The sequence below is a fragment of the Macrobrachium rosenbergii genome, chromosome 9 (assembly GCF_040412425.1).
Source record: "Macrobrachium rosenbergii isolate ZJJX-2024 chromosome 9, ASM4041242v1, whole genome shotgun sequence".
NCBI lineage: Eukaryota > Metazoa > Arthropoda > Malacostraca > Decapoda > Palaemonidae > Macrobrachium > Macrobrachium rosenbergii.
Window position 1 is genome coordinate 53,673,546 of NC_089749.1, and position 12,979 is coordinate 53,686,524.

General features: G+C 38.8%; 1 protein-coding gene across 2 annotated transcripts in view; it reads left to right on the forward strand.

Annotated features, from left to right (window-relative positions):
• Window positions 1–420: 420 nt before the first annotated feature.
• Window positions 421–12,979, forward strand: part of pins (G-protein-signaling modulator pins) — a 58,068-nt gene continuing 45,509 nt past the window's right edge. Inside the window, exon 1 of one of the 2 annotated variants that reach the window (XM_067109112.1) lies at window positions 421–2,105. In XM_067109112.1, the coding sequence (XP_066965213.1) occupies window positions 453–2,105 (1,653 nt within the window). In that variant the 5' untranslated portion in view covers window positions 421–452. The remainder of the gene's footprint in view (window positions 2,106–12,979) is intronic. The other variant, XM_067109111.1, reaches the window with a different exon arrangement.

The window sequence follows — 12,979 nt, forward strand, 5'->3', positions numbered from 1 at the left end:
GCGTGTGTTTGTGTGTATGTGAGAGAGTTTGATAATCATGCACGATGGTGTATTCAGGAGATTATGATACCTGGCGTGACTCAGATTCCTCAAGTTCGTAGGAGAGTTTTACCAAGTCAGTGTCGAGTCCGTTGTTCTGAAAAGCGGGTGTGATGGAGGGCCTTGTAGGGGAGTTACTGTTGTTCTTCGAAGAGTAGAGGGGAAAAAGTTGTTTTCATTTTCTTCAAGTTTCTAAGGAATTGAAAAACAAAGCAGTATGATAATGAAAATCGTGAAAACTTATTACAGTTCATTGGTTGTATTTCTTTAGTGGAAAAGAAGAATTCGTGTGTGTATTCTGTGCAGTGATTACAGGTGAAGATTAGTAAAATTAATAATTACAATATTATAATTGACAAATAGACAGGTCATCATTTTTTTTCTCCGTTTAGGTCACTGAGTGTGATCTGAAAATGCGCAGGAAGCGACGTCTGAAATTGAGGTGGCCCACAAAGGCGGCCGAATCAAGCTCGAGCGACGACGAGCCTTTCGTCTACGGCAGCCCGAGAAACGGCCCTCGCCCCGAGGAGAGAGGCTCCTCCTGCAGTCTGCCCCAAACCAACAGAACACGCGAGGCGTCATGCGTCAGAGACGTCCTCCAGAGACAAGTGTACTTCCAGCGGGCAGCTCAGGTCCTGCCCAGATGGGCCATCGAGTCGGACCTGATGACCAATTTCCCGACATTCCACTTGATTTCCGTGGCCTCTGGGAGTCCAGTGGGCGTCCGGCGGTGTTCCAGCGACGGCCACATCGCGAAAGAGAACCGCTGCGACGACAAGAACAGGAACGTCAAGGGGGACCTGGACAGCGACGACAGTAGTGGGTCGGAGGAAGTTTTTGTCAGCCTAGGGCACGAGGGGGACGGCAACGGCAATGTCAGCTCTGACGGGCTGCTGTTGGGTCCAGGGGAATTCGCAGAGGAGGACCATGTCCTCGTTGATGGCTGTGATGGCGAAGGGGAAGATGGCGACGAGGAAGATGGTGAAGGAGCTGGTGATCTTAATTGCGGTGACGAGGATATTATCCAGCTGGCAGATCTAAGCGTTTCATCTGGCAGCTCATTGTCTATCGTGAATGGAAGCGACACCCTGGAAGAGACCGACACTATCGAAGAATTTGATGATGATGAAAAAGATAGTAATGACGACGACGATGATGATGATGATGATGATGATGATGATGATGATGATGATGATGACGACGACGACGACGATGAAGATTACGAATCGAGTCGGAAAGAAAGCGAATCAGTCGACGATGCCAATGAGTGGGACATCGAATCTAGGAGGCACAAAGTGTATAAACCCAGAAAGAAGATACAAGTGAGAAACAAACCCCTGGAATCCATCGCCAACAGCTTACTGATTAACGGCCACAGGCCGGTTGTTGCCCAACATTCAGATTCGAGCACTGCCATGTTGCTGGACCTTATTCACGAGCTGGAAAATAACATGGAAAGGTGTTCCTTTGATGCCGGGGCTCCCCCTCCCCCTCCCCCCCACCTGTTTAACGTTGGGTGTCGCATCAGCCAGAGCTGCGACGCCTTTTTGGCCACGGACGAGGGCGTATGCCTCAACATGCAGCGCCGCCGAAGCCGAGGGAGAAAGCTGGCCTCCAGGAGCGTCGAAAATGTCGACTTCGATTCGGTGGACTGGAGGAACCAGAACAGAATAGGGGACATGAGCGACCTGCTGGCGGATGTCACCAGGATGTTCAACAAGAGGCACGCCAAGAACCAGGACTCTCCCGAACCGTTAGATCAGGAAGCGGATGGCGAGTTCTGGCGGTACATCGATTCCCTCAACATCAATCCGCTCAGAGATCACCGCTTCCGGAAATCCAAGTCGAAGCGCGTGTTCCTGTCGAATCCGAACCTCTTCACGTTCGCCGTCAGCCTCAGCGATTTGAACCCCTTTGAAAGCGACCCCGATTTCGAGGACGACAAACCCGAATTTCTGTCCAGGTTTGAAGGAGACGCTGATGAGAGAATAGGGCTGGAAATTCCAATAGAATTGATGGCGGGATTGTCCGACTGCTTCCTTCCAGGAAACGTCCCACGTCCAAATGTATGTCATCATTAGGTTTTACAGAAATGCGTACAGATTTTATTTACATACATACATTCATACAGACGCGCGCACACACACACACACACACACACACACACACATATATATATATATATATATATATATATATATATATATATATATATATATATATATATATATATATATATATATATATATATATATATATATATGTATATTATGATTTTTATGTATGTACAAAGTTTTTAAGCTTGCTTTGAAATTGATTCGAATTTCCATTTAAAAGAAATAATTGGAAAAAAAATCTTGCTTGAACAAAGGAAGAGTATAATGTTTTGTTGCTTTTAACCATTTCTCGGAGAGAAATATCGATTGCTGCCTCATTGTAAATCGCAGAGCTTTTAAAACCGGATGCGCTCGGGAGAAATTGTGAGCTTTTAAACCGTTATTTTTTTTGTTCCTGCTTTTGGATTTACTCCGTTTATCTTCACTCCCCTTTACTTCTTGGCCTCTGTTTAAGGAAGAAATACTTCCATGATGTTTTGGAACTTCTGATTCTCCCTCAGATCACTGCTGATAGCTCCCTGGAAAGTTTAGCCCCACTCTCCGGCTCACGCTTTTATCTTCCCCTTTCTCTCTCTTGTTTCCATTCGGTTGCCTGTTCCATCGGAAGCTTCACTAAATCAAGACGAAATTTTATGTTCCCTTATCTAGCTTGTTATGGGTAAAGGAGGTCCGAGGGAGAGTGGTCTGGATAGTGGCTACGGCCGTTTCTTGCGATTGAGTGAATTGTCTAGTATTGGCCATTTCCGTGTCTTTGATATATCGCACGTCGTTTTTGTAATGCTACAGAACCTCATCTAGCATGACTGTTATCTTCTCAGGTACTTTGAGCGGAAGTTGTTTCAGAGTCAAGTTGAATTTCACGAGGTGTAACAGTACACATACATTTAAAAGCGTTAATTTTATGTTTTCGTCATGAGAGTACCTAATATTGGGAACCAGAGTTCACTGCACTGTCCCGACACTTATGAAAAGCTGGTTTTATTTAGTCAAATGTAACAAAAATGATACTGAGGCTTTTGACGTCCATCCCTACTTGTCATCTTTGCAATAAAAAGTATTCAGTTCTGGCCTTGTACCGGTGCAGCGCTTGACTACTTGAGCCTTTGACCTACTAATACCAGTCCTTATTAACTCGAGGCGAAAAAGTGTGTCATTTTAATAGGGGACTTTATCATTAATGTGGTAATCGAACCAGATCTCAGCATAGTAGATTTGTGTGGGAATTGATTAGCTTAAAAATCGACCTGTGGAGGTACAAAACAGGAATCAAAGAAAGTGAAACTGGCATTGTCATGGAAAACTTGAGACGGTTCATAATTGGTGGGTCTTTACAAAAGAAAAGCAATGAAGGCTGTAGGTTTTTCGTAATTTTTACATGCTTTTACTGAGCAGTTTTAATTATCATCGCAAAATTTTATGTGCTTTCCGTATTTCAGCAATTGGATGCTCAAGTCCAGTTTCTACTGTTGTGAGTCTTGCACCATAAGCTTGATAAGCTTAATATTTGTCTTATTTTGGTGTGTGATTGAGGTTAGTAGAGTTTTACTTATGTAAATTTATACAAAAATCACTCACAGGGTGTTTACTGAAGTGAAAGTTTGACCACGTGAAGCAATGTCGAGATGGAAGCTCGAATGTTGAATGCAAATAGAAGGAAAATTTGTATGTTGTTGCGATGATGTTCTCACTTGTATATGTAGTGTAAGGTGGAGAGGGAACTGGAGAGTTCGCAGTCTTGATGGAGAGGAAGAAGTGTGGGAACGGAAGGGCCTTAGAGATGAGTGGCACAGTGCGTACGAGGGTCGACGCGCTGTTAATAAGACTGTGTTGTTGTGAAAGTTTTCTAAAAAGAAACTAGTCCCATATTAGGGGATATATATATATATATATATATATATATATATATATATATATATATATATATATATATATATATATATATATATATATATCACAGACACTATGACATTTTTATATATATTCACAGATATTAAACCATAAATTTCGTTTAATATCCAGTTCACTATACCTTGGGAACAATTTACACCCAAGGGGTATTTCAAATGGTAAGTGCTTGTCACTGTACTTTCGTTTACCAAGCAGGCGGCAGTTCGAATCCTCCTGGTGACGAAGCACTTATCACGTATAATTTCCCTTGGGTGTAAGGATTCCTGGTGTATAGTAAAATGGATAATCAACGAAATTGTGGCGTAACACACACACACGCGCGCGCGTATCTTGTGCAAATAGTAAATGGGAGGAAGTTTGTTAAAGAAGTCGTGGTAGTGAAATGTTATGTGATGAATCCGCAGAGTTTATTTCCTCCTATTTTATATTTGTATTATTTTGGTTTCTTGTCAGATTTCCATTTTTCCCGTGAAATATAAAAGATAAAGTCTTTTCAAGTTAGAGTGCTTTATTTAGCATATATTTATCATTCCATGACGTTTTGATTAAATGTTCCGTGTAATTTTAGCAAACTTCTTGTTTTGCGTTTTTATATGAAAATCGGCTCGCCGTGTTGGAGTAACAGAGTTATTTTGTTTCTACTAACTCACACTGACACCGTCTGCAAGAACTTTTCATTATTCTTCATTTTTCAATTTTCAGCTTCTAGTCCCTCCAACGTTTTCCAACAATTTCAATGACTTTCTTAACTTAGTTTTCGCATTCTCTCTCTCCACAAACTTTTCTTTTGGAAATTGACCTCGGCTTCTAACAACTTTCGTTTAAATAACTTTACTGAAGATTTTTATATTTTTACGCAGCCTTCAATTCCATCTGCAAAATTCTGATGTTGTACGTCTCAGTTGATTGACGACGAGTCAAACGGTCCACGCCAGGCCTCTTGTTGTAGAAGTTTCATTCCTTTGAGGTCTAGAGAAATCGTTGGTAGGCTATTGTTACCTTGGGACCCCATACTTTTGAAATGTTTATATTTTAAAATCTAGCTGAGTTTTAATATTTTTATGTTAAGAATTTTACCATATATTGATGTGTTTGTCCCTCCTGGTTTGTTCGAGTTGAATAATAATAATAATAATAATAATAATAATAATAATAATAATAATATAATAATAATAATAATAATAACGATCAGGCGAAGATCCTGTTAGACTATGGTATCAGAACAGATAGGGTGATACGTGCCAATAGACCAGACGTGACGTTGATTGACAGAATCAGGAAGAAAGTGTCACTCATTGATGTCGCAGTACCATGGGACACCAGAGTAGATAAGAAAGAAGAGGAAAAAATTGATTATCACTCATTGATGTCGCAGTACCATGGGACACCAGAGTAGATAAGAAAGAAGAGGAAAAAATTGATTATCACTCATTGATGCCGCAGTACCGTGGGGCACCAGAGTAGATAAGAAAGAAGAGGAAAAAATTGATTATCACTCATTGATGCCGCAGTACCATGGGACACCAGAGTAGATAAGAAAGAAGAGGAAAAAATTGATTATCACTCATTGATGCCGCAGTACCGTGGGGCACCAGAGTAGGTGAGAAAGAAAGATAAAAAATTGATAAGTATGAAGACCTAAAAATAGGAATAAGAAGGATATGGGATATGCCAGCGGAAATTGTACCCATAATAATAGGAACACTCGGCACGATCCCAAGATCCCTGAAAAGGAACCTTGACAAACTAGATGCCGAAATAGCTCCAGGACTCACGCCGAAGAGCGCGCTGTTGGAAACAGCGCACATAGTGAGAAAAGTGATGGACTCCTAAGGAGGCAGGATGCAACCCGGAACCTCACACCATAAATACCACCCAGTCGAATAGGATGACTGAGATAGACAGAAAAAAAATTAATAATAATAATAATAATAAAAATAATAAAAGCGAATGTTGGCAGTCTGAACTGATAGACTGGAAATCTGAATATGTTGATAGTGAGATCACATTAGAATGACTGCCTTCCTCCTAATATTTTTTCCGCTTTGTTGGTAAGCCTTCGATGGCCTGGTCTAGTAGTAGTAGCAGCAGCTTGTAGTAAATTAAGATTATTTGTGGTGAAGGTTGGAAAATCATCAAATTATTTTTTTTGTGTGTGTGGGATCAATTATACCCAAAGTACTTGATAACCATAGTAGTTGAAATCATACCATATCAAATAAAATAACTTTTATGAAAGCCGCTATCAATAACACCAGTTTTGTAAATGAAGATACAAGTGCTTACTTGTAACTTGCACTTTGCTTTTAGAATCAGATAAAAAGATGATGGTTGATTGTACACGGGGGTAATATATTATGGAAATATTATACTGGGACGTTTCATACATAAGTATCATTTCCATTTCTTGTGGTTGTCTACTCGATTTTTTTGTAATTTCCTCCTTTAATTTTGTATCTTTTCATGTGCCTTATATCTCACCTTTTTAACGAATAGATTTAACGAAAACGCATTCCCGAGCGATTGATTCAAAATACGCACAAGATTGTATACATTGTAAATACGCCGGTACGTTTGTGTATGTAGTTATTATATATATATATCTTGACATACTTTTCGTACGAGTGACGCCTTTTAAAAAGACCGTGTACCATACATAGCTCAGTTGATGTTTATATTGATGCAAGGCTTATCTTTACTTACAGGAAGAGAACTCCTGGGGGTGTATTGTCTCTGTATTTGTGGAGGGGAAGCGTCTGTCTGTGTGTCTGTCTGTCTTATGTGTCCCTGTGGGCCTCCCTCTGTCCCTGTGGGAACCACGAGAAGAGGAGGACACGGGGGGATGAAGTCCAAGCAATAGTTGATCTCCCCCGAGTGTGAGTTCTTCCCTGGGAACGTTATATGAGGACATTGAAGGGCTTTTTGGAAATTCTCTCTCTCTCTCTCTCTCTCTCTCTCTCTCTCTCTCTCTCTCTCTCTCTCTCTCTCTCTCTCTTATATGCTGTCAATAGTTTCGACCCCTTCCTCTCGTTTTCGTATGCTGTCAGCACTAAATAAATTTTCTCTCTCTCTCTCTCTCTCTCTCTCTCTCTCTCTCTCTCTCTCTCTCTCTCTCTCTCTCTCTCTCTCTCTCTCTTGTGCTGTCAGTAGTTTTGACCTCTCTCTTTCACGCATTCTCTGGTTTTTCATGTGCCGTCAGCACTTCTGAATAATCTCTCTCTCTCTCTCTCTCTCTCTCTCTCTCTCTCTCTCTCTTTGACTCTCTCTCTCTCTCTTTCTGGTTTATTTGTTGTCAATAGTTTTGACCTCTCTCTCCTCTCTTTCTGGTTTACTCTTCTCTCATGTCTCTCTCTCTCTCTCATTTGCTGTCAAGTTTTGGCCTAATATCTCTCTCTCTCTCTCTCTCTCTCTCTCTCTCTCTCTCTCTCTCTCTCTCTCTCTCATTTGTTGTCAATAGTTTTGACCTCTCTCTCCCTCTTTTCTGGTTTACGTCTTCTGCCAACATGTCTAAATAATCCTCTCTCTCTCTCTCTCTCTCTCTCTCTCTCTCTCTCTCTCTCTCTCATTTGCTGTCAGTAGTTTTGGCCCGTCTCCTATCTCTCTCTCTCTCTCTCTCTCTCTCTCTCTCTCTCTCTCTCTCTCTTCTCATTTGCTGTCAATAGTTTTGGCCTGTCTCCCCCTCTCTCTCTCTCTCTCTCTCTCTCTCTCTCTCTCTCTCTCTCTCTCTCTCTCTCTCTCTCTCTCTCTGGTTTCCTCCCGCGCTGTTTGTTGGTAGTCTCCACCACTGTTGATGTTATTGTTTTGGTCCTCATCACCTGTGCTGCTTGTTTCTGCACTCTTTAGTTGTCGGTGTTAGAAGCACAACACACACTCACTGTTTTGAGGTCAATGCTTTGTAGTGTAACTGAGTGGATTCCGTTAGAGTAATGAGTGTCATTCACTTTTCTCACCATGGTTTGATTTAGAGCACCGCTAAACTATTGTTACTACAACTAATACTACTACTACTACTACTACTACTACTGCTACTATTACTACTACTACTACTACTACTGCTACTAAGATTGTATTCGTTATTGTTACTATTTTATTATCATTATTATTATTATAGTTGTTGTTGTGGTTGTCGGTATTATGATTATTGATATGGTTATTATATTGAATAAATAAAAAGAGCAATGTTCTTTTTGTTTTTATTATATTACTAAAAAACTACTGCGGATTATTTAATATAAGTATTATTATTATTATTATTATTATTATTATTATTATTATTATTATTATTATATCGAATATCTAAAAAGTTCAGTGTTCTTTTCGTTTTGTTATATTACTTAAAAACTGCTGCCGATTATTATTATTATTATTATTATTATTATTATTATTATTATTATTATTATTATTAGATAGTGAATATTAAAAAAGTTCAATGTTCTTTTCGTTTTTATTTTATTACTAATAAACTACCATGGATTATTATTATTATTATTATTATTATTATTATTATTATTATTATTATTATTATTATTATTATTGCCTCTCGTTTTTGTTCTCTACTCTTTATGCACACTTAACTTGTACCCTTATAGGTGAAAGTGCCACAACCTCGTGACTTCAGATGGCACTTATTACCCAGGTGGCACTCACGTGGCTTAATGAAAAGTATAGTAGACCATACATACGTACTCGAGCGCATGTAGATGTTTCCCATTTTCTATGAAGGCGTTGTATTCCGTGTTCGTTATATACTTATAATAATGTCATTTGTATTGTAATTCCCCCTCCCCCCTTTTTTTTAACATTACAGGTTGAATTACATTACTTGCTGTATATACATTTGTATGATCAATCCTGATTCTGTGTGTGTATATATATATATTATATATATATATATATATATATATATATATATATATATATATATATATATATATATATATATATATATATATATATATATATATATATATATATATATATATATATATATATATTACACGTATGTACTTATATGCATTGTATTTGTTTATTTCCTGTAATAGCTCCTGTTTTTCATCAAGCTGTTAATCCCATGACCTTCTCGGCCCAGGTTGCGACCCACCGTGGTCGACTAGCTATCGGGTAGGTAATTCATTGCATAGGTCAACAGTGAGATTCAATGGCAGGAACTTGCAACTCTCCAATTTGCCTTTGAATTGACCGCTATCCCTCTCCGTAGTGAGGCGAGCATCACGACCACCAGACCATGAGGTCCCATATACGTGCTTACATATGGATGATTTAATAACAATGACAATTTCAATAATAAAACAAAAACAAAAATCCCCGTAGGGAGAGAGTGCCGTCAGCGCACCTCACGTGGTGCACTGTAGGCATTACTAAAGGTTGTTTTGCAGCGCCGCTTCGGCCTCTAGCTGCACCCACTTTTTAGCCTTTTACTTCACCTCCATTCTGCTTCCTTTCTTTAATCCTGCTGTCCAACTCCTCCAACTTTCTCCTTTCACTGTCTTGAGCACTGAATGGCTGAAAGTGCCCCGGTTCTTGGCTTTATGAGAATAACTTTCGGATTTCATATATCAATTTACTGGTCATGTTGTGATATGCTCTACAAATGTGGTAATTATAATCAAAGTGATGATGTTGATAGCCGATGATAATAACACTTGTTGTTAATAGTAATTGTACAATAGTAATAATGATACTTAATTGTAATCAGTTGAATTAATATGTTTAGAAGAAGCATGATATTTTAAGAGTGATATTAATCAAACATGCAGTTTCACACGGCCACAAAAGCCCGTCCCCCAAAAAATCAAGAATTCAAATGATGCAAAACATTTTTGCAGCAAAGGTAACTTTAAGGTGGGACCGGAATTTCAACTGCTACCTTTTTGGTTTTCTGTAAAAGAAAACTATTGTGCCGGCTTTGTCTGTCCGTCCGCACTTTTTCTGTCCGACCTCAGATCTTGAAAACTACTGAGGCTAAAGAGCTGCAAATTGGTATGTTGATCATCCACCCTCCAATCATCAGACATACTAAATTGTAGCCCTCTAGCCTCAGTAGTTTTTTTTTTTTTTATTTCGTATGAGGTTAAAGTTCCCCATAATCGTGCTTCTGGCAACGATATAGGATAGGCCACCACCGGGTAATGGTTAAAGTTTCATGGGCCGGGGCTCATACAGCATTGTACCGAGACCAAAGAAAGATAGATCTATTTTCGGTGGCCTTGATTATACGCTGTAGCGGCTGTACAGAAAACTCGATTGCACCGAAGAAACTTCGGTGCATTGTTTACTTTTTTCGTTAGTCCTTTGCCGGAATTAATTGTTTGCGGTGAAAATGAAATTTAGAACTGCAAATATCATCAGTCATATGGAAAACAAGACTTGTTTTAGAAACATTAAAATAAAAAAAGTCTTAGGGACAATGACATGACAAAAGCTCCCCGTTCAGTGCTGTCAGTACACCTCACGTGGTGCACTGTTGGCGCTGCTTAAGGGTCTTCGCAGCGTCCCTTCCATAATCCCCTAACTGCAACCCCTTTCATTGATTTTACTGTACCTCCTTTCATGTGTTCTTTCTTCCATCTGACTTTCCACCCATTCTAATCATTGTTTCATCGTGCAACTGCGAGGCTTCTCTACTGTTACACCTTTCAGACCTTCTTATTGTCAATTTCTCTTTCAGCACTGAGTGACCTCATAGGTCTCAGCGTTTGGCCTTTGGCCTAAATTCTATATTCTATTCTATTATATTATATTAATGATAGAGAGTGTCTTTAAAAGGTGACATCCTTCCGGCTGCGTTAATTAATGTGTGGAAGGTGGAGAATTAACATAACTCCTAAATAACCCTCGTGTTTAACTGAAGACCTCTCTCTGCTGGGAATAGGATTAGATTATTGGATTCCTCTCTGGGCTGTGTCACACAGTGCGCGACTTTATCCACTCAGCCACGGTGATTTCCAGTATATTCAAATTCAAGAGCCTTATTTCGGACACAAATGTTCATAGGCAAACAGACACATAAACATGCATAAAAAAAAAACTTCAAACTCTAAAAGGATGAGATTGAAAATAAGCATGAGAAATGATTATGAGAGAGAGGTGAAAACTAAGATATGGATGAGATGCAGATTATGAAACTAAGTGATGCATCATACTAAAAGGACAAATTATACATGGAGATGTACTAATTTGGTGAAACTGACAAAGGGAAAGTGTGAATTGTGTATCTGCTTTTACATGTGATGTTTATTATTGATGCTGTGGAGAGGAATTTACAATTAGAAAGGAGGAGTTACAAGTATGTAGGATGGAAAAGAGTTTTATGAATGAGTAAGAAGTGGGTAACGTTTGGAATTGCGATTTTTATTGTTGACTGCAAATTCGAACCTCTTCATTTATTATGCAACTTGCTGGAGGGCCGTATAAGTGAAGTCCCATTTACCGAAGTAAACAGGAACTTCCCAAAAAAATTCCATTTTGTATTATTTATCTATTGTCATTGTAAATGTTGTTATATTCATTATCATTATCGCTATTAATAAAAAGAACATCACTGCCGTCTAGATATTATTATTATTATTATTATTATTATTATTATTATTATTATTATTATTATTATTATTATTATTGCAGCTGGTGCTTTTGTTGCATAAACAAATTGTCCCCAGTAGGGAGAATAGCCCAGATTGGAAAATGTACTGATAAAGCTACAAATAACAAATAACCAAGATGATCGGAGTTATGAGAAATTATGTATAGTAAGCAAAAAGAGCTAATTGAAGGGTGCCTGAATTTTGTTATAACAAATCTCTATGGTAATTGAGAGAATGTCTTTGTCGGCCTCGTTCTTGTTAGGATTATCGTTTATTGATGTCTTCTTGTTGCACTAATTGTTATTAATCTTCACCTGATCTGATATTGAAGGTTTTTAGTATCATTATTCCTGTTTGTCCCACTTCTTGCCTTTTGATCTCCACTGACCGTGAAGTAATTGTCAAGGTCACTGATTTAATGTTTTTTTTTTAAGAGTTTTCCATGATAGTTTATTTTGAGTCGTGACCGAATACTAAGCATTGGAATAAATAACAGTTCCAACTTTAACCATACTTGGCATTCCATGTCACCACTGAACGTGGTGAAAAATTAGTACACAGAAAAATGTTGAGTAACGTGTTTATCAGATATTAAGAACGTTGGTGCTCTTTGCAAACAAGAATTGTACATAATGTGTAATTCGCCGTTAACAAAATCATTTATCTGACTTTTCATGTTTCCCTGGTGCTTTTGTTGTTGTGGACATTTTTGTTATTTTTGTTATCGCTACTGTAGTTAGCATTAACTATCCTTCCTCTCCATCCTCTTCAAATGGAAACAGTTACTATATTCGCACACTGGACGTCAAACTTCGGGAAAGTGTGGTTTAATGAGGCGTTGCCCTTTCTCCAGTGTTCACAGCTGGTGGAATCTTTAGTCTGGGGTTCTCAAAATAGAGGGGAATTTCTCGCTCTAACCAGACAAGAAGACGAAGAAGAAGCGACGGAATCCGTTCGTCACTTGGCTCATTTACATATTGTCTGTTTGCATCGAATGAGATTCATTAGAAGGGAAAAGTGTGTCTGGAATGGTGAAATGGAAAGAGAACATCCTCCTCATCTCGGATGCTGGGATACTTTTAACCCCCTGTTTTTTCCTGAAGCTTTGCTGTAGGAGCTTCGTTCTGAAGGATAGTTTTGTGAAAAGGGTTTGGTTTGGATGCAAGATTACTATTAAGTGACATGAACCATTATCCTAGTCTTTCTAGTTTGTATCGTTCTTATTTAAGGAATATTTGTTTCTCTCTCTCTCTCTCTCTCTCTCTCTCTCTCTCTCTCTCTCTCTCTCTCTCTCTCTCTCTCTCTCTATATATA